Genomic DNA, 27,701 nt, shown 5'->3' with positions numbered 1-27,701 from the left:
CTCTCCTCCCACTTTCCCCACTCCCACTAACGGATCTCCTGCTCCACGGAAAGGATCCAACTTTCTGGATCTAAATGATCCTCGGATTGTTCAGGAAGGAGAGGTTCTTTTCACAAAGGTGACAAGTCCAAGTTCTCCAGTGGTGGAAGATTAACCTAAACTCTGCGTGTTTTTATGAGCGCAGCTGCTTGATCTGGAGGTTTATGTGCGAGCCGCAGCAGAGAGACAGAGGAGCGCTGAGGGAAGGAGCTGGAAACTCACTGGAAAATAAAGCAACATGGGCAAGGTAAATGCCAGCGATGTCTGCCTGCGTGGATCTGCTTACATGCTTTCCTTCTTATTTTTTTATTTTATGGATGCATTTTAACAAGAAAAATGTTTCTAAACCAAAAAAAACTAACAAAAAACCCGTAAGGATTCCAGCGAGTTTCAGATTGTTGTGCGTAAAATGGTTGGATTTGGTCTGATTATTCAAACTTGGCTCAATTATAGATTCAATGACGCAACTTTCGTGCAAAAGTAAAAAAAAAAAGGTTGTTTGGAAGTTTGTGGCCCGCATACCTCTGACTGGGAGACCGATCTTCATCGCATACCTTTTTTATTTTAGTTTGCATCAGTAAAATGAAGCTTATCGTGTTTATCTGTGCAAATATGTCCTCTTTTTTTATTTTGATCCGTTCTTTGCTTTTCTAAACGGTCAGAGGAGCATAATAAGATAATCAGTCATGACCTGTTTGGTCACATGGTGTCTCTGTGAGCAATTGACTTGAAGTAAACTGTTTTGGTTTGATCTGAAATAGGAAATCAGGTTTTCTAAAGCTTTCCATTAAGCATAAATCACACATTGTGTAAAAAAAGTCATTTTTTTTTACATAATGTCCTGACCTGAGATTTTTAGGTTGACTAAAACTGGGATATATTTGGTGAAAAAATGAAAGCTTTGGAAAATCTAAATATATTTTTGCATTACCCAGCTTCTAATATATGGAGGACCAGCTCTACCATTTTAAAAATGAATACAGAAATAAATAAATGCTCAGTAAAAAAATAAGCATACAATTAATTAACCCCAAATAAATGTAGTTAGAAATTAAATTACACAGTGAGCTTCTTTATTTATTCACCTTTGTAATAATTACCTTATTTATTTATGTGCATGTTATAATATTTTTCTCTGTTTTATTCCTCCTTTGTATTTTTTTTTACCCGATTTATTTCTTCAATGCTATTTATTCCTGCCTGTTGTTTTTTTATATTTCTTTCTGCATTTCTGCCTCATTATGCAAAGTAGGAGGGGCAGAGGTCTTTAACATGGGGTCCGAGACCCCTAGAGGCTCCAGGGAGGTACTGCATGGGGGTTGCAAAAGTTTTGGTTGATAAGACTTTTTTTTTTCCACTAATTGAAATGTCTTCAAATCCACATGAACATTAATTCAACACACTGTAGTAAACATATAAATTGAGGCAGAAGATGTCTTTCAGTCATCAATGCACACATTCAGTGACACACTGGAGCTCTTTCAAGCTGGGCACCGTTTCCTTCACAACACCTGTCCAATCAATCAGGAATCAGAATTAGAAATACTTTAATAATCCCAGGGAGAAATTACTTTCATTACATGACTCCATCTGTAATAGCGTGACTATAGGATCAGTTTGATATAACACAATTCATACACTATATATAATTAGGGGGTCCGCGCTCTGCCCCAGTTTGGGGGTCCTTGGCCTGGAATTGGTTGGTTAACATTTTACTGCATTGGTCCAATCTACAGGAGGAGAGGAGAGTCTGAAGTCACTGACCGTTTCTCTATTCTTAAGAACATGAGTACGGACTTATGTCCTTGTCAAGCATGTTCTTGAGGACGAATAAATACTATTTATTTATTTATAAATATGGTAGAGCTGGTCCTCCATACTGATAGATATGGACTCAAAAAAAAACAAAGCAAAAAACATAGGAATAAGCTTGGATCAAACTTCTTGGCAACATTTGGAACAATCCACACTTCATGCATGAAGTAAACATTTTCTTTCTGTTTCTGCTGCAGTAAGACTTTATTTTAAGAACAACCATATCATTATGTCACATTGCAACAAAGCAGAAAAATGTCTGCTATGAAGGCGTCTCTGTGAGTTGAACCGCTCCTGTAACAGACATGGGAATGATTTTGGTTCAAAGGTTCAAATGAGATTATTTCTGTATGTAATTTGCCATTTCTAAACAGTTTTAACAAAAATGAAACTAAAAGAAAACTTGAAATATGGAGAGGTGGAGATGATTAAATATGTATAAAACAGAGAAGAAAAATGAAGTGCCATAGTAAAGTATTTTTTGTATTAAATAAACCATTTTTGATGGAAAATTAGAAAAACTGTTGTTTTTTCAAGATTATAATCTCTCATCTTACTTATTGCAACTGATCTCATTGATTTCTCATTGTGTCTATAAAATGGAACAGAAGAAATGTTCCTTTCAGTAATTTTTACTTTAAGTTTAAATTTTCCTGTGTTTTTAAAAACCTTTACTAGAGTAACATTTTGCACCGGTAACTTTACGTGTATTTAAACTATTTGTGGGCTCTATTTCTAAAATATTTATCCAAGTACTTGTACTTTTACTTGAGTAATACTTTATTTGTTGTTGTTTTATTTTTTTGCATTCCTTCCACCTCTGCATACCACCAAATGGTGTACAGGAACAATCTGGTGCTGAAACATGTCAATCATCTTGGCGGGTAATCAGATTTCAGGGGGTACAAAATCCCTAATTACACATCTTTACTGTACAAAAGGTTACTTCATGGGTTTTTATCATTTTTTTTTGGGGGGGGGGGGGGGGGGGGGGGTGTATTTTATTTTAAATTTGAATCGCCATTTTGCTGCAGATTTCACATCTTGGAGTTAATAAAATAAATCTATACGTCTATCTTGGTCTTAAGTGACATGAGTTTGTCACTTTGTGCTCTAGTCCCTGGAGATACTTTCATTATTTTCTACAGGCTGGTTTCTCAGCTTGGATTTCTTTGCACTTTAGGAATGGATAACTAGAATAAAAGGATGTTTTAAAAGGGAATTATGTCTTTCATTTTCATTTAAACTAAAGGGAGAGGAAAAATGCTTTTACCAGCCTTTAGCCAGTAGTGTCTTATTAACTCACTGGTGCTTGTTTTTATGGAGAATATCTCTTTTTTCTCATGTCCTCTCACCATCTCTTCTGCTCACCACACTCTTAGCTCTGAAAAGTCCTCCCCATCTTTTTTTCCAACTTAGGGGGCCCCTTAAAGCCTGATGTGCTGTATAAATAGATTTAATAGCTAAAATTGGAAAAAGAATTCAAAGAAAATGTATAGTTTGAGAATCCCCCCCCCCCATCCTAAAAAGTATCAGTAGTGGTCTGGCTGTTGTGTTCTGCCAGGAACAATTTATGAATACAAGTCTTCTCTTCATATAAGTAAACTTTATTTACTAAGCATCCTTTTTTTGACATGTTTGAATGTAGAACTAAAAGTAAATTACATATATAAGGAGAAACCCAACACTGCCTATCAGTAGGCAGATTCAGGCATCAGCAGTGATCCATGTCGCCTCCAAATTCTACAAATCTTTTTGGAATTCTGGGAACAGAGTAAATAAGACAAAGAAAAAATTATTTGATTTACAAAGACTTAGACTTAGACTCAGACAGTACTTTATTGATCCCTTGGGAAGACTCCCTCCGGAAATTAAGGTTACCAGCAGCTTACAGGGCAAAAAAGTATTAAGTTAAATTAAGTTTAAATTAAGCAACAAATAAGTATTAAGTTAAATTAAAATTAAGCAAAATACAAATAGAAGTAAATATGGAGTTCACATTTTACAGAAAAAATAAAAAATACAAGTGTTGCTTCTCCTTCCGTCTTCCCTGTATTACAAACAAACTGTATAACAAACCCTGCTTTGTCTGAAATGTTATAATTGAGTTACGAAATAATTGAAATGAACCAAATTCAGTTGGATAGCAGAATTTATTTAACCAATGCTTGATAAGTGCAAAACCTTTAAAATGAAGAAGCTCCTATCAGACAAGATGAAATAGGTTAAAAGATTTCAGCCAGCTGAATATCAGTCTGGGTATAGCAGAGGCTTACGAAGCCATTTCCAAGGATACTAAGCTCCAGCAGACCACAGCGGGAGTCATTTTCCACAAACAGAGAAAACATGGAGCAGGTCTGAAGCTTCCTGCGGTCACTAATCTACCAAAATCACTTAAAAAAATTATAAGTTTTTAATTGATATATTAGAAATGGTAGAAAATAAACAATACTGTCCCCGTCCCTCCCCACTCCCCTCCAACACTGCAAAAAATTCAAATCTAAGTAAGTACATTTTTCTTAAATTAAGTGCATTTTTCTTGAATTGAGCAGGTAAGCGAGACACTTTGCAAATGAAATAAGAAACTTTACATTTAAAATTAGAAAAAACAACTGCAGCCTCTTATATCAAGTGCATAAAATCTTACTCTCTTATTTTAAGCGTAAACATACTCATTCCATTGGCATATCTTCCTAATTATCCCCTCAAATTAAGAGTAAATACACTTATTTTAAGATTTTTTTTTACTAATTTTAAGATCGTTTTTGCAGTGCAAAGAAGTAGATAAGTTAGTGTTTTTTTTTAGTATACAAAACATATCCAGTTATTTTACATAGTTATACATATAGCTTAAGTAAGGTCGCCAGATTTTGACAAAGATTATGTATGACTTTCTTAGACATATGGCATTTTTTTTTAAAGGCTTTATTATTTTATTCCATTTGAAATGCTCTCTAAGATGCAAAATGAACTTAAAGAAATCAAATTTTTTTTTTTATGTTCAAAACATTTAGTACAGAAAAGTTCCCTTTTTTTGTTTCAACTAGAGCCGGTCTGCATCAGACCTGCTTTTGCAATAGGGACCCTTATGTGTGCATCCAATTTGGGCTAAAAAAACCCCAACTGATAACTAAAAGAAAGACTATTGAAAGTTTTGTCAAATGAGTCGGACAGATGGGAACGCAGAGAAGTTCATGGTAGTTGCTGGAGTTGAAGCAGAATATTTACCACTGCAGCTTAGCTGATCTATGGGCTTTAAATCTGTTAAACTTTCATTAAAACTCTATGTGTGCATAATGATTAACCTGGGATTCAGTGGCTAACAGAAAGCATTGGACACATTCTTCTTATCGCATTACAGTTTGGTTGGTCAGAAACAGAGACATGATCAATAGGATCTGCTTTTATTTAGAATCAGCAACAGATTATAAGAACTGTGGGATTACAGTCATATCACCTTTCCTTTTTTCATTTATTAGCAATGTGAACCATGATGCTGTAAATGTCTGGAATATTCCTCTGAAAATGATTTTTGTTTTTCTTTTAGAAACTATGTGGAACCAATTATCCTCTCAGCATCTGCTTCATAGTGGTGAATGAGTTCTGTGAACGATTCTCCTACTATGGCATGAAAGGTAGGAAAGGCTCCTGTTAGAATGATAAAGATAGTGGGTTTATCCTCAACCAAAAGAATTGGATTGTTTTTATTTGAAATAGAATGTATTAGGTTGAGAAAACAGCTAAAACTTAGATTAGAAAATTTTATGCTCAAAAGTTTATCTTCGTTGCCATTTTTTCATAAAAATAAGTGGTGATGAAAAAAAAAACTTGTTGTTTAGGAAGATTTCATTGTTAATTATCTCATCGGTGTGATTAAAATGTGTGTTTTTGCAACGTGGACCACATTCACTTCAAGAAGTCAGCTTAGTTTTCATCCCGTTTTTTACCCTAAGAACTAAAAAGATGTGTTCCATGATTTAGTAGGTTTTGCTGGAGGTTTCTTCCTGATAAAAAGGAGTTTTCCTCTCCACTTTCGCTGTATGTATGCTCGTGTGAATATCTACTGTCGCCACATGCTCATCCAGGAGGAACCGATCCTGTAAAGTCAATGAGTTGATATAATAAGCAGGTTTTCCTTAGATAGAAAACTGAACTGATCTGACTGGATGATGGGATTGATTTGTCTCTATAAAAGGCCTTAAGATGACCCGTGTTGGAAATTGGCGCTATATAAATAAACTAATTTGAATAGAGACTTCCAAATATCCCCTTGGTCAATAACTTTTTTCTCCTTGTAATGTAATTACCTTAAACATGCTTTAAACTGTGACTGTTACCTGTTTTTGATGTAGCAGTTAGTTTAAGTTAAAAAAGGGACGTTAAAGTCAGGTTTAGTTTTAGCTGTCTATAGTAAATTAAATAATTTCTTCATTCAGCTCTAATTTGCAAGGTTTTTTTTTTAAACATTCTTATGCTTAAAAATTATAGGAAATACAATCCAGTCGTACCGACAAATTCAGTTACATAAATTCCTATTTAATGCATTTTATAAATACTGCAGTCAGGCTCAGTTGATTGTCAGTTGGTTAAGAAAAATGTAAAAAAATTGAGAAAAAAGTTGTTAGTTTTAGAGCAATCCCTCATACTGAGCATGCATGTAGCGACCGTGAAAGGTTGAATTATTGTAAAACGAAAGACCGCCTCACCATTTGTTTGGGACAAAATTATGGCAGTGATTGTTGCATATAGTAAATAAGGATTGGCTGCTATAAAAATTGTTTTTAAGATCTTTTCTCACTAGTATCCTTTAACTGATGCCATGATTTGCAGTAAGGCTATAGAGGATTACAAATGATTTAATCTTAGAACGGTAATCCAAAGCACTGAATATAAACACATGAAGACAGCAATCAAGAATTGGAATAAGCATAAAAGTTGAAACCTAAACTAAAAGTCATCTAGTGGAAGATGGCAGCTCTAAACACTTTGCTGGAATTTCCTGGTTCTTCATATCTAGATGAAGAAAGCAGCATTTATTGCAAATAAAACATGCAAAAACAAACTGAAACAGTGATTTCATAAGAGGCAAGATAATTAAACAGACTCTAGGAGGAAATCTAACAGCAAATGAGTAGGCTGACCAAAAGAACACGACAAAATGTCCACAATCTTTTGAATTTGAACGATTTTTGCAAGTTCAGAAGTGAAGATGTGGGATAATGGGATTCCTTTAATAGAAAACAAGAAGCTTAGCTGAATCAAAAGGTACAATAGGTGTTTCTTGTCTTTTCTGTTTCCAAATACATGTTGAAAACAATTTGCAGCATGAGTTGAACCTGCTGTTTTAACAGAGATGTGAACAGACGCGATGGTCACAGCTAACGTTTGTGTGTTTGACTGCAGCGGTGCTGACGCTGTATTTCCTCAGCTATCTAAAATGGGACAAGGACCTCTCCACCGCCATCTATCACGCCTTCAGCGGCCTCTGCTACTTCACTCCCATTTTGGGAGCCATCATTGCCGACTCCTGGCTGGGAAAATTCAAGTGCGTTTTCCGGTCCTTTACCTCCACTCTCTCTGATTCACAGATGATCGATTAATCTATATGATTTCATAATCTGTATGAAAGCAGGATTACAAATGTTTAATCCCACATGTTTAATCCCAACAGGACCATCATCTACCTGTCCATCGTTTATGTGATTGGCCATGTCATTAAGTCTGTTGGAGCCATTCCTACTGTGGGAAACACCGACGTACACATGTAAGCTGCTGTTTTGATACCTTTTACATCTTTGATGAGGATGAGGAGTGTCATGAGGGTTAATCCAGAAGCTTGAAATCAGATCTAAGATTGAGCAGCTCTTTGTGCCTCCACCTCCAACTTGTCAGAATCGTTAAAAGCCATTCCAGAGTTTCCAGTTTTATACTTGGATGTGTCCAGTTTGTTGATTCGGTATTCTCCTCTCCATCCTGCACTGTTTCTGACTCCTTCTAGCGCTCTGTCCATGGTCGGCCTCATCCTCATCGCTTTAGGCACGGGTGGAATCAAACCCTGCGTGGCGGCGTTTGGAGGAGATCAGTTTGAAGAACAACATGTAAGTATCTTTGTATTGGTGGTTTATGCTGTTTATTGTATTTTTATCCGCAACTAACTTTCTGTTGCATGTCATAAAAAAGCCAAAAAAAACCCCAAAAAACTGTATAGGTAAAACCTTAAATAGATCATAGATAAGTACAGTTTGAAATGTACGAAACAAAAACAAAAATATAGTTTCCAAATGTTTTTATTTTTTTTCTGGCATTAGGACTACCTCAGATGTTTGGAAATATAGAAGAAAATCTCCAGATGACCTTTCTTACACATGGTTACAATTTCAATGTTTAAAAACAATTGAAAATCAATTTTGAAAATCAATTTTAACCCATCCATCAGTTTTCCATCACGCTTATCCCAAGCAGAGTCTGTAGGGGTGCTGGTGCCTATCTCCAGCTGTCAACGGGGTACACCTTGGATAGGTGTACCAAGTTGTCCATCTCAGGGCATGTTTTTAATTACTTGACCAAAAAATTAAGCAAAATAAATAATACAAGTACAAAATCTGCACACATTCCAGTTCAAATAACAAAAAAAGACAATCTGGACAAAACGACAACCCTATTTAACGTCTTGATATAGGGAATAATTATAACCCTGAGTGAAATATTTAATGTCTGGGTGCACACTTTACTTTAACTTGTCTAACTCCACTTTATTTTCATCTTTACCTCTAGATAAAGGAAAGGCAGAAATTCTTCTCCATCTTCTACATGTCCATCAACGCTGGGAGTGTTTTGTCAACGTTGATAACACCAATCCTCAGAAGTCAGTAATTGCAGTCAAAATGACCATCATGTTTTCGATGTCCTGTGAAGTTCCCCATGTTAGTAACGACCTTCTGCTCCTGCAGGTGAAGTGAAGTGTTTTGATAGTGAATGCTATGCCCTGGCTTTTGGAGTTCCTGCAGCTTTGATGGTTGTGGCTCTAGGTAAGAATTTCATCTATTCTTCATAGATGCAGATCAGTTGGAAGAACTTGGCGATACGATACACACCCCGATACACGAGTCATGATACGTTTTATATCTATACATATATTCATTGTTGTATTATTTCAGATTGGATATGATTTATTTACCTGGAACAAAAAACTGTCATATTCGTTATCATGGTTTAGATAAAACAAAATATGCTCATTTTAGATAGTTTCAGCTCATATAGAATTGATGGAGTTGCAGGCTGAAGTCTGCATGCTGAGGCTGTTTGTATGAGCTTGGATTCCTCCTGATCAAGGCCATCCACATCCATTGTGACGGCCAGTTTTCTCTGCCCCTTATTCACCGTCAGCACTGATCCTTGTGGATTTCATGCCTGGTCGGATGCTCATTGTGCAAAACAACTTTGGTTTAGCAATATGAATGTTAACAGATGTATGTCACATATGGGGCGAGACATAAATTTGCTCTAGCCTTCATGGACTATATCATTTTCATTTTTAAGACGTTTTGAAAGGCTTTGATTTACTTTAACCTTTTTGTATTTTAATATATATTTTGATGTCCTTATTTTGTTTTATTTTTTATTGATTGTAGCACTTAGAGATTTGTTTTGAAATGAAAGGGTATTAGAAATAAAATCTATTAGTATTTTTGTAAATATTATTCTTACCAAAAATCCACAATGTGTGCAGGATAAAAACTTTTTAAAATGGCTGTTTTAGATGTTTTTTCTCAAAAAAAACTAAATAGAACATCTTTAAAATAATCATTGACAACTTACCCAGGTGCAATAATTAGTGTTAGAAACATCCATCCATCCATTCATTTTCTTACATGGTTAATCCGAAGAAGGGTCACTAGGGGTGCTGGTGCCTATCTCCAGCTGTCTATGGGCGAGAGGCGGGGTACACCCTGGACAGGTCGCCAGTCGCAGGGCAACACAGAGACAAACAACCATTCAAGCACATTAGAAACATTACTTTAAAAAATCAACTAGTTATAGTAATTAGTTAGTTCTCAAAATAATTGGGTTAGTAACTCACAATCTAACCCAATTATACCAACAAATACCAAGGAGTACCGAGACAAAGCCAAGACCTATGGAGGCTGAGACGAGACAAAACATAGAAATATAGAGACAGAGACCTAGACAAGACCAAGGCATTTAGAAGCCGAGACCAAGACATTTAGAAGCCGAGACCAAGACAAAACCAAGGCATTTAGAAGCTGAGACCAAGACAAGACCAAGATGTATAGAGGCTGAGGCCAAGACAAAACCAAGATTTTAGAGGTTGAGACCAAGACACATTGTGGCTGAGACCCAGACAAGACTCAGGCATTTAAAAGCCTAGACCAGGAAAGGACCAAGGCATTTAGAGGCTGAGACCTAGACAAGACCTTTAGAGGCCGAGAGCAAGACATATGGGGGTTAAAATCAAGACAAGGCCAAGGTATTTAGGGGCCTAGAAAAAGATAAGACCATGACATGTAGAGCCCCGAGATCAAAACAAGGCCAAGACCTTTAGAGGAAGAGACCAAGACATATAGAGGCAGAGACCAAGACAAGACCAACACATTTAGAAGACAAGACCAAGATTTTAGCGGTCGAGACCAAGACCAAGAGATATTGAGGCAGAGAACAAGACAAGTTCAACACCTTCAGAGGCCAAGAGCAAGACCAAGACACACAGTGGCTGAGATTAAGACAAGACTCAGGCATTTAAAAGCCTAGACCAGGAAAAGACCAAGGCATTTAGAGGCTGAGACCAAGACAAGACCAAGACCTTTAGAGGCCAAGACCAAGACAAGGCCAAGACATTTAGAGACTGAGACTAAGACAAGACCAAGGCATTTAGAGGAAGAGTCCAAGACAAGACCAAGGTCTTGGCCTTGTCTCTGTACTCCTTGGTCTCAGTTGGTGTGGTCTTGACTACAACACTAGTTGAGTTGGGAGAAAATCAAACATGTTTGCCATTCAGTTGGCCGTCGTTAGATCGCCTCAGGTTGTCGGGACGCACTGTGTGAGAACATGCATCATTAGCTGTGAACTTTTAAACCCTGCGGTTTCGTCTTACAGTTTGAGCTGTAGCTGTATGCAACGATTGAAAATATTGCATAGTGTATGCCCCCCGTCCATGCGGTAGTAACTCACAGCGTTAAATTGCAAGTACAGTAAATTTGTTACTAGTATGTAAGAAGTAATTACTTAGATTGCTTTTTAAATGGAAAACTTAAAGTTGCTAACACCATTATAATATAACACTCCTACTCTCAACACTGATACCAAATAGAACAATAAGATATAATAAAAGAAGGATTACTAAATGGAGGATGGAATGGACTGGATTTTGTTCAGATTTGGAACCATAACATATTAAATATATATTATTTTAATGGATAATAGAGTTTTGTAAGGATAGATGAAATCCATTTTAACATTTCTTTCTCATCTAATGTTACAAATATTAAGCAAAGCTGTTGTTTTTGTACTTCCACTGGAGCTGTTGTTAATTCTGCATCTGCTGGTCCACAGCTGTGTTCATATTTGGCAGCAGTATGTACAAGAAGACTCCCCCTCAGGGAAACGTCCTCGGAGAAGTCTGCAAATGTATTGGTGTGAGTCCTCTCCTCTCATCTCTATCCTCTATCATGTTTAGGATCAGATTGAACAGCAAATGTAGAATGTGGGATTATTCTAGTATCACATTTAAGTTCCTGTCCTTATAATTCATCCCCAACTACTTCTCCTGTCAGTTTGCCATCAAAAACCGCTGGAGAAGCTCGAAGCCTGGCCTACAGAGGAAGCACTGGCTGGATTGGGCTGAAGACATGTACCCGGTAATAACCCACCCATTTTGGTTCTCTGCAAGGGAAAAAGAAGGAAAAAAAAAAAACGGAAGAAAAAAAACTACAGTTAATGGGTCTGGAAGAAACTTTTCTAAACCCAGATTAGTGCAAGAATCCAACCAGGTTTCTGTTTTCCTTTTAACAGAAGCGCCTTATCCAGGAGATTAAGATGGTTCTACGGGTTCTGGTTCTTTACATCCCCTTGCCCATGTTCTGGGCTCTGTTTGATCAGCAGGTATGTGTTTCAGTGGATGCTCTTTAGGGAGAAAGGTTTATCCCATATAATTGAAACATTAAGACCCAACAAGGCAGAAGATTCTATCAGAGTCCGGAGTTAATTAAACCATAGTTTACCTTCATAGCTGTATGCAGCCTTGCTATAGATATGGTTATTCTAGATAAGAACTGGCAGACCAAGAAACATTCATTCATTTGTAGTTTTTCATAACTTTCTTTAGTGGCCACACTTCATTTAGTCATCTAGCATCTTGACTAGAATATATATAAATATATAGAAATACACGCATTGTCTTAAGAAATCCTAAAAGGTGATTATGATTGTTATCAAGTCAAAGTTTTTAAGAATCAGAAAAACCTTTCATCCAAGTATGGGAATAGGAGGAGCAGCGTCAAACAGACGTAAAAGACAAACCAGGTAATATTTACACAGAAAAATTTAACCAAAATAAGAGATGACGGTGTATGACTATATATGCTAAAATATATGTGGATGAAAGCAGAGGTGTCAAAACTATTAATATTTACTACTCAATTAGAAGTTTAAATCCTACCATTTAAAAACCCTTTTGTAGAAGTTAGAGGCTCAACTTAAGCTTTTTACTCAAGTAAAAGTGCAAAAGTACCATTTTTTACTACTACTTAAAATATAAAAGTAAAATTATTAAAAATGGAAAAGGAAAAAATGTTTAGAACAGATGCTTTAAATAATTGTTCCTGCATTACCCTATAAAAGGTAAATATTTGTACAAATCTGGATGAGGACTTACTTACAATTAGTTTTCCTAGTTTTATAGCTAATGGCAAAAGTTTCAAATTTACATCATCTTGAAGTAAGGTGTAGAAAGTAGAGATAATTGCAAAATAATAATAATAAATAAATCTATACTTCAGTATAGATTTCTAGTAAGGCAACGAAGTATTTGTACTTACTTTACACCTCTGTATGAAAGCGATAATTATGCATTTTTGGGATATTTTTACATGCAATTATTGATAGATTACAGTTTCCTATTGTCCAGTACAAACAGAGCTGCTCTTAGAGGCTCACCTAAATCAGAGTATATATAGTGAATAAATTAGGAATAAATTTGTCATTAAAAAAGTTAATAAGCTGCTGATTTTCTTTTTTTTCTTTACTGACCAAAATCAACATGATGGATAAAAAAAAGATCAAAATGTTACGTTCAGCATCCTTGATTTTTATTTTAATAAGCTCACCCTTCATTTATGTTAACAAATCAGAGTAAAAATTGTTGTAAGCATATGAAGTGTTTCTTTTGTGTGTTATCGTTTTTTAGGAATCTGTAGATAAAGGCGGGGCTGTGATCAGAGTGTCATTCTGTTTATATGATTGTGTCCTGTTGTTTACTTTATTGCAGGGTTCCCGCTGGACTCTCCAAGCGACAAGGATGAACATGGCTTTTGTAAGGAAGTCTTTATGTTGTTTAAAAGCACTAAAAAGTCCAAACGTTTGCTCTTTGATATCAGTGGGTGGATTTCAGTGAAGATCTGATTTCATAAACCGTCTCATAAAACAGATTTTTTATTTTTTATTTTTGGGCTGTTGCCACACTTTTTTTTTATTTTTTTTATAGTGAATTAAATTCTTTATGGCATAGATAATTTGTGCACACCCCAGTATGTATTTATTAAATTAACTTTAAATGGTAATTCTGTTTTCTAACAGGGAAATTCCTTCACCATTAAGCCCGACCAGATGCAGGTATGTGCACCTCATTCTGCCTTCAGAATCACAACAGGACGTCCAGCCCGAGAGGCGATGCATCCTCATAAAACCTTCATGAAGCACATAATGTGCTTTAGTGTTCATGAGTTAAAGTTATGAGGTTCAAAGTTTAGTTCTTGATTTGAGAAAAAAGGGAACCCAATTTTCTTTCATTCTTTGGTGAAAATCATTCTAAATGAGAAAAAAATTGCTCCAATTAGGATCCTCTCCTAGTGTTGAATGTTAAAAATCCAGGAAGTAAAACATCGATTATTACACTCAAGCATTATGATGATTTACAGTTAGAATACTTCATGAGGAGTCAATATACTGAAGAGAACATGGTTTTTTTTTTGTTTTTGTTGTAAAATACCCTATGTGCTGTTTTAATTAATAATATATTAAGACATTTTTACAATAATTAATATGAACAGCCTTTTTTTTGTGGTGCAATAGTTTTGTTTAAAGCATAAATTATGTGTAAAATTGCACCCCCAATGAGGAAGAAACAAAAGTGTCCTTTTTTTTGTATCCACAGTAAAAAAAAAAAGCCTAACGTCCAGCGTTACGCTCCTGGGAAAAAAAGTGAAATAAAATACTGCACCTCTTAGCAAACCTGGATTTATTAAGTGCATTATTTATGTGGCTTGTTTGAAACTTGATTGCCAACTAGTGTTTTACACTTACCAAGAAATTTGCTTTGTTGCTACTTATAGATGAAAACGACTTCTATGTACAATTGGAAATGTTGGATTGTGGGATTAAAAAAAATGCACGTTTTATAGGAAGTTTATGAGAAAAATCTAAAATAAAAACTAGATGAGAGGAAATGAAATCATATTTACAGCTAGTTAGATACTGCTGCCCTTTCTTTGGCATCATTTTTTGTTATGCACCATTTAAGCAGGAACTGCTACCGCAGACAGCTAAAATATACAAAAACAGCTGCTTTTTACTTATGGCTGAACATGATGTGTTTTTAAAGCTGTAAATAATCTATCAGGTTTTCCCAGCGCTGACGTTAGCAGGACAAAGGGGGGGAGGTTGCTACCTGAAGGTCAGCTCTAAGCTGAGTCCGTCACAAACCCCTACGTTCTCCACATTTTCTACATTCTCGCTTTATCAGGCCTTTGGAACAGCAGTCAGATGAACACTCAGACATCCTGGTGTTTACTGAAGAGGAAGAAACTGTGTGTTTGTGTAAAAGTGGTTTTAAGTGTCTTAAATCAACAAAACAAAGGCTTAAGATAAGGGGATAAAATCATTACGACATAACTGGGTTAATTTTGTTAATTTGATCTTTTTATTTTTAGATAAAACATCGGTGGTCTTAAGCTGTCGCCTTTTTTTATGTGTTTAGCAGTCCTATGATTTTTTTTGGTATCTTAGCCTATTTTATTTTTTTTTAACCTTAGCTTATTCACTTTCTTTTTCCTAATAAGTCAACGTTTTTTTTTTTTTTTAACTAACCCACTGATGTTTTGTTAGTAAAGCTAATGATAATAACTCCTCCTTTGCTTAAATCAATTCCTCTGGTCTGTGTTTCTCTCTGTCTGACAGCTGAGACCATTTGCGTTTTTTTTATTTTTTTTATTATAAGAACATATTTTTTCATCACTACCAGTAATTATGAGGTTACATGACTTTCAATAACAAAGTTTAAAGGTTAACTTGTCTGTAAATGTACATCAGAAGTGAGTGTTTTATTAAACCAGAGGGACTGCTTCACAAAGACATAATAAAAGTTTACTGATCCATTCATACTTTATTTTTTCCTTATCTTCGCATTTTTAATTTAAGCTACAGATTATACCTCAGGACTTATATAACTGAAAACATGCAGGCCAAGCCTAGACATTTTTTTTTTTATGTTTTGAATTCTGCGTCCACAATTCTTCAAGAAGAGAAGACTGTTGGTGTTTTGTTCTCTTTAATGGTGCTCTCACTATTATGTCCCACCTTTATGACTACTTATCACTACCTTGCTATCACTTTATCCTCATTATATTTTAAGAGTGAAGCTTTAATGAGTTTTATTGAACTTTTATGGAACCATTTAATTGCTGTGTTTTCCTCATGTTTTCCGTCTAGATGCTGAACGCGCTGCTGATTCTCGTCTTTGTACCCATCTTTGACCTCATCATATATCCGCTCGTCGGCCTCTGCAGGATCAAAATCACGTGAGTTTGCCCCTGTTGTTCTGTACGACTCCATCTTTATGGCCGCTGGGAGCATTTAAGCAGACCTGTAAATTGTAAATCGAGGATAATTAAAATCACAGAGCTACACCTTATAGAATAACAATTAAAATCTATAGCTCACTGAACATGATAAAAGCTTTGCTTTTCCTACAGCTCTCAGGAAAAAGTCAAAACTGAACCACAGATGGTTTTATCACATAGGAAAGGGAAACATGCATCCATGAATTGTAATAGACTCAAAAATTATTAAGATTAAAAAATTATTTTTGGTAGACAAATTGATATTTGTATAAATTTATTCAAAACACTTAATTACACAAAAATATTGCTGTCAAAGTAATGTTGCCCAATAGTTAAGTATTTTCTAATTTTGTTCACTGCAAATTAAACACTATAATCACAGCTTTTAACTTTTAATTGGATGCAATGAGAAAACAGAACTGAAGGCTTGAAAACTTCAGAATGTATATAATCAAACTAAATAGGTTTCACTCAATGACCTAAACATAAAATTTTCAGTGATATTCTAATTGATTAGAGTGTGTTCCCTTGAGACTCATAGTGAATTTTATCCTTGCAAAACAAAAGGACACAAACTGCAAATTACAAAGTTGAATGATTAAAATAAACTAATTTATTTTAGATGGGAACAAAGGAGTGAATAACAGTTCAATATTTTTTTTTACTGTAAAAACATTTACAGATCTTAAGATGGTTTTCTGAACACCATAACTGTAGTACAGCTAAAAGTCACTTGAAATACCACCATAATGATTCTTTTAAGGGAAATTAAAAGAATTACAATTTCTTTTTTAACCTTCATTTTTTTATTATTAAATCATATTTTTAATTTTTGTTATGCATTTAAGGTATTTTACTTTGGTAGTACTGGTGAGGTATTTGCAAATCCAAGTCTGTTGAATGTGTTTCTATTTGGGGAAAATGCACTCGTTAGTTAGCTAGTTAGCATGTGTCTGATGCAAATTTTCATTTTTATGCAGATGATACAGTTATTTACTGCTGTGCACCTTCTCTTAAACAAGCCATTGCACACTTACAGAATGCTTTTAATGTGGTCCAAAATACTTTGCTACAGTTGAAACTTGTGCTCAATACAGAAAAAACTAAATGTATGCTTTTCACAGACCTTCGGAACAGGTCACTGAATGTTCCTTCAGTGGTTACTCTTGATGGTCGTGAAATACAGATAGTTTCAACTTATAAGTATCTTGGTATTGTCATTGATGACAACCTATCATTTAAGCCTCATGTTCACTGTCTAGTGAGAAAGTTGAGACTAAAATTGGGTTTTTACTTTCGAAATAAGCTGTGCTTTTCTTTTAATGTAAAAAAACGGTTGGTGGCATCCACTTTATTAAATGTGCTGGACTATGGTGATATATTATATATGCATTCATCTGCTCAATGCCTGCAGATGATTGACGCAGCCTATCACGCATCATTGAGATTTATTACTAATTGTAAAGCTCGCACCCATCACTGTGAGCTGTATTCTCGTGTAGGGTGGTCTGCCTTGGCTACACGGAGGCTTTGTCATTGGTATATATTTATATATAAGGCTATTCTTGGTGCGCTTCCATCTTATTTATGTTCACTTCTTATGAAAAAAAGTACTGGTCATTACTCTCTCCGTTCTCAGGCTGTTGTCTTGTTTTCTGTCCCACGTGTCAGTACTGAGCTGGGTAAAAAGGCCTTTGCTTACTCTGCTCCCTTTACATGGAATTTGCTGCAAAACAACATGAAACTTGGTAAATTGGTTCCTTTGAATACTTTTAAGCTGAGAATGAGATGTTTTGAGTTAGACTCCCTCACATGTCAATGTTTTAATTGAAATTTTATTGTAAGTGCATATTTGGCTTTTATGTGTGTGTCTTTGTACGTATGTAATGATGTGATGTAATTTTGATGCCTATCTTGGCCAGGTCTCCCTTGCAAAAGAGATTTTTAATCTCAATGGGTATTACCTGGTTAAATAAAGGATAAATAAATAAAAATAAAAAGCTAGTAGTTTAAAAAAAATCCTAGCTTTACAATAATGAGCAGAGATGCTAAAATTATTTCTTTTCAGCTTAGAGGTGCATGTTTAGACTGAAGTCTTATCAGAGTGTTGATAATGGAGGTTAGTTAGTGGAAATCACCCTGATAAAGACGTGTCAGTAACAGTAGTAAAAAAAGATAAGAGTGTACAAAAGAGGTTTAGAAACATTCTTGTAAAATTCTCCTTTATTTATAAAATGACTCAAAAACTCTGTCCCTCGTCAAGTCATATTTTTTTATTTAATTTTTTATCGTAAGCATTTTTCTTGTCATGTTTTAAATCTTTGTTGAAGTTTAAAGGTTTACGCAATATCGTTCAGAAAGAATAGATAAAAGACCAGCTTCAGAATATGTGTCTATTTTCAGGAATTTTATATTGAAATTCTCCAAGAGATAAATGTAAGCAGATTAAAATAGAATAAGAAAAGAAAAAATTGAAGAGAAGCTAATTAACTTTGGACTGCACAGTAAAAAAAACCCCACAAAACCTATGTTTAGTTTTATTTAACTTTTTTGTATTTCTTTTAAAATTGAATTGTGTATTTGGATGGAAATCTATGTTTATTCTTCAATCTCCTTTTTTTGGAGAAGTATTGAGATGTTGAGAAGAATTGTTATATGTGGAAAAGAAAAAGTTGCATTGTAGTTTTGAAAATAAATCAATTAATTAAAGAAGGAAGTGATCAAACATCTGGCTGGCTATAACTTGTTCACTATGAATAGTCCTAAGGTGAAGATCTAAGGTGAGGGAACACAAGAAAGTGCTCAAATAAACTCCCTACCCTCAATATTTAAGATGTTTAAAGGGACATTTCAAAAATAAAGTGTAAGGTTTTACCCCTATCAAATAGGAACCTTTTTATTGTAAAATATTAACTAAAAAAACAAAACGAAAACTCCTATTCAATATCTAGTTAGAGTGGCTCAGGTTATCCAGAGCTTTTTCTATAGTTATGCTGCTATAGGCTTAGACTGCTGGAGGACATAGGGACCCCTGTAATACCAAGTCAATTTGACTGGATTTTGGTTTTATTTTATTTTTACATTTTATATTTGGTTTTATCTGTTTGCTGTTTTATCCGGTAAGTGCAGCGTATTTTGGTGTTAAAAGTGATCCCTGTTAAATCCCTGAAATTCTTCCTACAGGCCTCTGAGGAAAATGGCCACAGGGATGGTCTTTGCAGCACTAGCATTCGGGGCTGCCACCCTGGTGGAGATCAATGTTGTGGTATGTATGAATATTAATCATGATTTCCCACTCAATGAAGTGGTATATAAGTTTAAAGATACATCAGGATACATAATCTTTAAAAATATTTTGTTGTTTTAAAGATTATGTCCTTTACACCAAATAGTTTTGATCTTTGACCATTTACCGCTTTTCATAACAATAAATTAAGGTGTTGAAAAGATGGTTTTCTTTATATTCACCGGTGTGGTTTTGACTCTGTGTGCTAGAAAACCGTGGTGGAACCTGCGCCAGCCGGCCAGTCCCTGCTACAGGTTTATAATCTGGCCGGAGGAGACATCAGTGTGAATTTTGCTGGCAGCAACCTGTTTCAACAACCTATTAAACACCTTCAGGTAAAAAACAGAGCAAACAATTAAGTCCACAGTAGGGCTGACTTTGCCTCCATCCAGGACTTATTCAGGTCTAGGGTCAGGAAAAGGGCATCTGTTATCCCTATTTACACTACCCTTATGAAACCATGCTGAGAACTGTTAACTGCTGGGAGTAAATGGAACGCAAATGGAATAACAAAGAGCGCATGAGCAGGCTGTGTCATCTCCTGTTTACAGTCAGCAAAGTCATTTTGTGGGTTTTCCGACATATCCAGCTTTGTAATTCACAGATCTCTTCACCTGTTCACAACTAAATTAATAAGTTCCTGAATTTATGAGAGCCACCAATAGGAGGCAAGTAACCAAGCTAGTGTGATGTGTAGATGTTGTAAGAACCAAGCTCAGCACAGTTAACTGATCCAAGCTTGGATCGGTTTACAAATTGGGCATACGTCACTGCAGACCCCACACATACTAGACACTGTTTTTTTTTTATTTTAAACCTTCTAGTCAGGGGTTGCAGACCACAGCTTGCGATAACCAGCTGTCAAAAACAGTTTCTGCGTGGGGCCAGTGTTTTTTCATGGGAGTGAACCATACAAACAAACGAACAACAGAGAATAATCCATTGTTTAGTTCATTAAAGGAACCAAATACCTACTTGTTGCTCAGGAGCTGCAGGTTGATCATGACAGATCTAGCAGAGGAACCTTAATATGGCTGTAGCTAACGGCATATTGCAGGTTAGAGCCTCACTTTTGTCAGTGCTTTGAAAAATTTGTGAGGATCAAAATGTACTTATAAAGAACTTATTAGGTTTTTTGGGTGTTGGTCAGAATGTTTTACAAACCAAAAAATAAAGACGGTTCTAGAAATTTGCTCATTTTTTTGTTTCTTCCTTTTCTTATTTATTCATTTCTATGTGGTTGTTTACATTTAAAGATTTTATGTACATATTTTGACCATCCTGCTCTTTTCTAACAGGACCCTCTTGAGTATGAAACTCTTCCACTGGGGGGTTCCAACACGAAGCTAGATGTTGACGTCACATTTGCAGGAAATACGTCCAAATGCACTTTGGACTTTGAAGAACAAAAGGCTTATAGTCTCATCATATACAAGGAGGATACTAAAATTAATTGCGAACGGGTGAGTGCACTAACTAAATGCTGTTTTTCTCTCTTTCTTTTGGTAATAGCATAAAATAATTATAATAAAATATTAAGGTTTTAATTTTTCAAACTAAAGCCTTAATTGGTATTAAAATTCATTAAATGTGATTATCAGGGCATTTATAATGCTTATACAAACAATTTTGGGAGATATATTATATCAGATTTAACTGGTTCTGCATGTTTGCGCAGAACTGCTTCCTGTTCATCTTATGTTTGGAAAAGAAGCTCAAGGTAGAGAAAAAGTGAGAGAATGGGAAAATGTAAAATTCAACAAAAGTGGCTGAAAAACGAGGAATTTGGAACATAGCTGCAGCCTGTCGACAGTAAAGAATATTATATATATATATATATATATATATATATATATATATATTGTAATGTATGTATGTATGTATTATAATAGTCATGGCATTCAATTCATGGCGTTAAAATTATTTCTAAGAGCATTTAAAGAGCATCAAAAAAGCATTAAATAGAGTTACTCATTCCTGTATAAAGCTACACACGTAAGAAGAGAAACCTAGTAGTATATATCTGAGAGGCAAGCAGTTATAGTCTAGTTGTAAACTGGTGCTATTATTAACGAGACTTAAACTTAAAAAAATATAACAAATAGCCTAATAATGAAATAGTAATAGAAGTGACTGCTAAACTGCATCCCAAATTATCTTTCAGGTGGAGGATAACATCAAGAAAAATGAAGATGGGAGCCCGAACGTTCGGTATGTTGAGTCTATTCACATAGATTATGTTGCTTTGCAATACATTTAAAGAAATGGTGTCTGTCTGGACCTCAAATTCAGATCAGCTAATTGAGTTTCTAATGAGTCTCCTGCTTTAAATCTAACAGCTTCCTAAACACACAGACAGAAGCCATAAACATCACTGTGGGAGAAACTGAGTTTTATGTGCCATCTGACTACGGTATCATAAACAAGAGCGTGGATCAGGGAAGGTGAGTATGCTTAAAGGGACAGTTTAAAACGGAAGCAGGATCCCAGCGCCACAGCAGTGGTCCCAATTTAACTCTGAATGAATTAGATTTCAATATTTTCTAAATAAATCCTCCTAACGCCTTATTTAAAATGAAATGTTTACATAGATTTTCAGACCTTTTTGTTCTTTTCTTCCTAAAGTGATCACCTTTCTTTGCAGTTACGAAGCAGTTGGCTGCAGCCTCGGGTTGACCGAATGTGAAAACCTCAACCTGGGCCTGCTGGACTTTGGAGCTTCTTACACCTTCATCCTCCTACAGGTTAACCTTTTTCACCAAGCAGATTTTATTTTGATGAGTAAATAAGTAGTCATTGGACTGAGTGGAATTTTAATGGATGATTTTTGTAAACTGCTGAAAATGATTTTAGCCGGTTCTGATTCTTTTGGTGGCACTGATGTAAAAAGATATAGGAGTTATAAAAAGCGTTCAATACATCATTTTTCTACTGATCCTTGTCATGCATTTTCTAAAGTGTGAGTAATAATGATGTGATGCTGCTGTGTGGCAAACAGTTAGTATAGACTAAAATCCATTAAACATCCCATTGCAAGTTTAGCCCAAGTTTTCACTCATTTACTTGAGTAACTGTTAAAAAAATCTGTATTTTCAGTAGTAGTTTCACTATGCCATACTTTTTACTTATACTTAAGTAATGCTATCATAACTTATACCTACTTTTAACTGAAAAAATATTTGGCTTCTTGACCTACTGTGAGTAACTTTACTAAATAAATAAAAAGCAAATTTGAAAAAGCGCTGATCCAGACATACTTCCTATTTTAGAGAATATTTCCTGTCCAGGAAAGAAACAAGCAGACAAGCTGATAGCCTGTTTTTATGTCAAAAGGGATGAAACAAGCAGATATAGTTAGTAACAGTAAAAGCTTAGCCTATAGTTATGTCTGGGAGAGAAACGGGACTAATAGATAAAAACAGGCCCAACTCTATCAACTATAATTGAAGTCAAGGCAGCAGCCCATGTGATGACTCTCTCCAGGATGGTGATGGAAAGGGGTCGCTATGTTCTCCAGCAGTCTAAGCCTATAGCAGCATAACTGTAGAGATAGTTCAGTATATTCCGAGTCACTTACTATTAGCTCCTCACGGACTAAAACTGGTAGTTGGTTCCACAGGAGGGGAGTTTGATAACTAAAAGATCTGCTTCCCATTCTACTTTTAGATACTCTAGGAACCAGTAGTAAACCTGCAGATTGAGGGCAAAGTGCTCTGTTAGGAACATAGAGAACAATGAGATCTCTGATATTAGCTTGGTTTTTAGGACTTTATACATGAGGAGGATTTTAAATTCTGTTCTGTGTTTAATTGGAAATGAATGAAGGGAAGCTGGAGGAAGAGAAATATGATCTTTCATTAACTGTTATCAGAACTCTGGATGCAGTATGTTGGATCAACTGAAGGCTTTTAACTACAGTCTGTTGACCTCCTGATAGTAAAAGATGCATGGACCTCTTTTTCAGAGTAATTAGGCCTACCTAACAAAATATTTCAAATTTCTTGCAATAATCATGAAATATAGAAGGAAATTCTAGAAACTTGTTTAATGTGGGATTTACATTAAATGAAACGCCCTGATAACATCTCTACTTTGTTAGGTCAATATGAAGTCTTCTTTTTCAAATACCAATAATGATCCAAATACACTAACTTCTGCCTTGTTTGAATATGAAAGCAGAACATTTAAGCCCATCCAAGTTTTCATGTTATTTAGGACGAGCATGTAGTCTATCTAATAGGTTAGTTTAATCAGGATTTATGGACAAATATAGCTTGATATCACAAGCACAACAGTGTAACTGAAACCTGGGCACTCTGATCATTTTTTCAAAGATACTAAGATCTGAGTGATGGAAAACTGGATTTGAAGTCCTTCTTTGCAAACAAAACTTGCCAGATAAAAACCTCTATTCTGATTTGTTGCCTTTATGATAATATTTTCTACACAGCATGACAGATGTCTCTCTTTGCCTTGTCAGGAATCTGGTAAAATTGTGGCCAATAAGATGGTGGATGTTAGAGAAAACAACGTGCACATCGCCTGGCAGATCCCCCAGTATGCCCTCATCACCGCAGGAGAGGTCATGTTCTCCATCACAGGCTTGGAGTTCTCCTACTCACAGGTTTGCCATGAAACTCTTAAAACAGCGTATTGAATTTTTTTTCACATTAACTGTGTTGCACAACGTATCTGGCTTTATCCCTTTATAGGGCATAAAGTGAAATACTTTAAAAATCAAAATTTCAAGCGGATAGTGTTATGAGAATCCAGGAAAAGATCAAAGATTACCTTTGTAACATTCAAAAACATGGATATTTCAACATCAAAAGTTAATGTCAATGTGATAACAAGAAACCCCAACTTGCCCAAATATATTAAGAAAATAACAAAAGTGCTTCTTTAAGAAATTCATGAAAAACACTCATTTTGAAACACATTTTTTTTGGGTACAACCTTAGAGGCATTAATGCTATAATGGCACTTAAAGTTTTTAGTTTATAAACCTTAATATAATTGTTAACTAGGCTTATTAACTTTTTAACTTTACTTTTTATCTTTTCAATAAGCTTTCTACCTTTTTTTTCTTGACTTGTTAATTTTTTTCCCCCCAACTTAATTTTCATTAGGTAATGTATCATTCAAGGGCTCATCGAATTGGTCAAATGCCAAAATCAGATGTACAGCCATGTAGCAGCATCTTTGCTGAATGGCTGGATATAGATCTTGTGCTTCTAGACCTCACGAGGGGGACTCCATTTGTGAGGGATATGTCAGTGATCAAAAACGGTAACTTGCCCTATAAAGGCTGAAAGCTAAAAGTTACACATCTACTAAGTGGCACACTTGAGTTCGCCCGCTCTTGTTCTGAGCTCTTTGCCAGTGGGTTACCAGGAAATTAGCAAAATGCTGACGCTAAACCTACTTGTTCGTGTGGCTCTGAGCCTCAGTTTCCTTAAGTCAGCACTGGATTAATCAGTTCATCCAGAAGAGAAAGACATAAAACAAAGGGGCCAGCTTTAAAGGTATAGTGGAGGATGTTCCTGTTCCAGGTGGAAAATAAGTGGTCCTCCTAATTGTCAATCATTCTGATGATATGTTTACATAAGGCCATCCTACGTGCTCTTTCCCATTTATACTTACCAGCGGTAGGTCTGACATAGTGGAAAAGTTACAAATCTTTTGGAAAGTAAGCTTGTATGAGCGATGCAAACAGCAACTTTTAAACAGAGCGTGCACGATGAAAAATGGGCTCCTGCATGCTCTATAATAGGCATTTAATAGGCGTTCCTTCTCAGGATCGGGTACAGGATTGTGCATCTGCATTTTATTTCTTTAAAAGTGGAGAGGCTGGGTCTTTTTTAAAAATTTGCAAAGATCCTCCACTATACATGTACCGGTAATTCAGGAAATAGTTGACTACACTGGAAAAATTATCTAGAAATATGTAAAAATTTCTTAAATTAAGTATTTTTACCCTTAATTTAAGTAACTAAATGAGATGGTTTGCCAATGGGATGAGCATTTTCACTCTTAGATTAAGATAATTAGGTATTAAGCACTTGAAATTAGACAATGCCATTGTTTTTTTTCTTATTTTAAATGTAAATTGTCTCGTTCCATTTTTTTAATGTCTCACTTTCCTCCTCAATTCAAGAAAAAATTCACTTATTTTAGGAAAAAATAACTTATGTAGATTTAATTATTTCGCAGTGTGATGCATAGAACCCATTACATGAATTTGAAATTCAAGTTCAGTGGCCACTTTTTTTTCATGACAACAGCCTATTAAACCATAGATGGTGGCAGTCTGGGTTAAACGCTTATTAATTCGACCTACCAATGCTGCTGCATACTCAATACACTCATTTTACCCATAAAACTTTTTTTCTCCAAATCATCAATTGAATGTCAGAAAAACACAATATGCAGAATAAAGTTCCTTCATCGGCTTTAAAATACAAGACAAGAAATGACAAATAATTACCCTGTGGGTCGAAACACAGACGGAGAAAAAAAAACTGCCTATATTTCACAACATAGTGTTGGCAGGTTTGGTCTATCTGTCATTATTGCTGTTTGAAAGGCAGTGCTCTACTACTGCAGGATCTCCAGGCACTTATATCCTGGGGGAGAATTCAAAAATGTCACCTGCGATTCCATCAATACAAGAGGAAATCCAATATTCCATAATCCATGAAGCAGAGTGGCCTCTGGACTCTGGCATTTCCATCTGTGTGAACATATTGGTGTCCAACTATTTACAAATTATTGTTTGACTCTATTTCAGAAATGTAAACCTTTAGATCCTTCTCTCAAATGATATTAAATGTGTCTGGTAAATTAGTTTTTCTTAATAATTTTAAAATAAAGTTATTTAATTGTTTCATTTTAAAATAACTGAGTATAGTAACTGTTATTAAAACAAGTACTAAATTTATTGTGTCTCTTATTATATCCAAAAGCAGTGTTGTTTTAGATGTTCAAAGGATTTTAATGTCATTTGCCTATAGGTCACCCACCAGAAGTAATTAAATGCATGTTTTTGAGATGTCGAAATTTAGAAAAAAGAAATGCATGTACTATATATATATATATTTATATACATATATTTTTTTTCCCAGTGAAAACTATTTTTTTTTATTGTTTTGATGGAACAAGTTGTAGCTATGTCCTTTAAGTATAAAAATGGGAATCAATGTATTTCTTTTTATATACTAACACACACTAAACAAGACAAATAAATCCCATTTAAAATAATTTAAAGTTTTAATTATTTAATGGATTAAAAATCTAAGGAAAATGTGATTTTAAAGCATAGAAAGAGGTTCTATTGTGTTTTGTCATTGTTTCTTGGCTCAATGCTTAAGGTAGTAATTGTTTTTTTTTTTGACTGAAGTGCGAAGCATTTTGTTTACCTCTTTTATCTCCTTCAGGCTCCAACCAACATGAAGTCAGTGCTGCAGGCCGGCTGGCTGCTCACAGTCGCATTTGGCAATGTGATTGTGTTGATTGTGGCCGAGGGGGCGGGACTGGAACAGGTATCCCAATAATATCTTCAACATAATTTCACTCTCCTGAACCTTCAGTTTGTTTACAACCTGCAATATTTCCTCAGTGGATCGAGTTCCTGCTGTTTGGAGGCCTGCTGCTGGGTGTTTGTGTCATCTTCTCCATAATGGCCCACTTCTACACCTATGTTGACCCCGAACAGCTGAACAAAATGTACTCTGAGGAGCCGGGAAAGGAGGAAGATGATGGAGGCGAAATCAAGAAGAAGGAAATTGACGACATGCCACTGAAAACAAGAGAAAAAAGCACCAGACTGTAATTGCGTCACAGAGCTTGGTTATTAGACACTTCTATTGGTTTAGAGGTCCAATATTCTGGGTATTCAGAAAAATATTCAGTGAAATTCATCAACCTACTCACTCTTGAGTTTGCAATCACACAGGAAGCACTGGAACCAGTTTAAATATATGTAATGTTTACCTGAAACAATGATTTCCCGATGATCAAAGGTACCGTTGTTGACTTTTAAAATTGCATACGTTTGCTGCATATTAGCTCTAAATGTTGTGCATATAATGTGGTTTACATTCATTCTATAAAACAGCACAGAATCTACAGATGAAAGGTTTACAGTGACGCTGATTTTCCGTAAGCTAAGTTACAGTTTCATAACGATGGACTGTAACGTGTGGGAAGATATCTCATTTACTTTAAGTGTTATTAAATGGGAGATTAGGAAAAGCAGTTCCTTTTGCTCATGCTGACTCGCTTGTTTTGATTTACAGGGACAATGTAATTCTTACAGTGATATCAACACTATAAAGTCACATGCGTTCTGATCCTATTATGTTGTGATCTGGTTCTTATGCCAAAACCAAAGCTATAGTCTAAATCTGTCTCCATTTTTAATTCAGAGAAGGTGGAAATCATGCTGCTCCCAACAAACTTCTGTAAATAAATATCTGATGGTAAAACTG

At 35.3% G+C, this 27,701-nt stretch overlaps 1 protein-coding gene across 2 annotated transcripts; it reads left to right on the top strand.

The window, feature by feature from the left end:
• On the top strand, positions 1-27,701 carry slc15a2 (solute carrier family 15 member 2). Of its 2 annotated transcripts, XM_038277745.1 has the most exons (23): positions 8-103; positions 185-286; positions 5,402-5,489; positions 7,258-7,399; positions 7,526-7,618; positions 7,853-7,952; positions 8,629-8,719; positions 8,805-8,882; positions 11,425-11,507; positions 11,646-11,729; positions 11,884-11,973; positions 13,358-13,402; positions 13,666-13,701; positions 15,796-15,884; positions 19,110-19,191; positions 19,422-19,547; positions 20,511-20,675; positions 21,377-21,423; positions 21,552-21,656; positions 21,857-21,956; positions 23,693-23,836; positions 26,649-26,753; positions 26,831-27,701. In XM_038277745.1, exons 2-23 carry the CDS (start codon positions 278-280, stop codon positions 27,041-27,043), a joined length of 2,115 nt encoding a protein of 704 aa, XP_038133673.1. In that variant the 5' UTR covers positions 8-103; positions 185-277; the 3' UTR covers positions 27,044-27,701. The 2 variants fall into 2 exon arrangements, with proteins under 2 accessions (XP_038133672.1, XP_038133673.1); XM_038277744.1 differs by having other exon boundaries at positions 1-286.

Source organism: Cyprinodon tularosa, unplaced genomic scaffold (assembly GCF_016077235.1).
Source record: "Cyprinodon tularosa strain WSP-4 unplaced genomic scaffold, ASM1607723v1 ctg134, whole genome shotgun sequence".
In the NCBI taxonomy this organism is placed as follows: domain Eukaryota; kingdom Metazoa; phylum Chordata; class Actinopteri; order Cyprinodontiformes; family Cyprinodontidae; genus Cyprinodon; species Cyprinodon tularosa.
The sequence above is the reverse complement of the archived record's forward strand: the minus strand, read 5'-3'. Positions and strand labels throughout refer to the sequence as shown.

Bases quoted from the DNA above. Each gene is read 5' to 3' on its own strand.
- slc15a2 (XM_038277744.1), top strand. The intron at 19,548-20,510 runs GTAAAAAACAGA...CTTTTCTAACAG, and splicing joins AACCTATTAAACACCTTCAG to GACCCTCTTGAGTATGAAAC. The intron at 21,424-21,551 runs GTATGTTGAGTC...TAAATCTAACAG, and splicing joins GATGGGAGCCCGAACGTTCG to CTTCCTAAACACACAGACAG.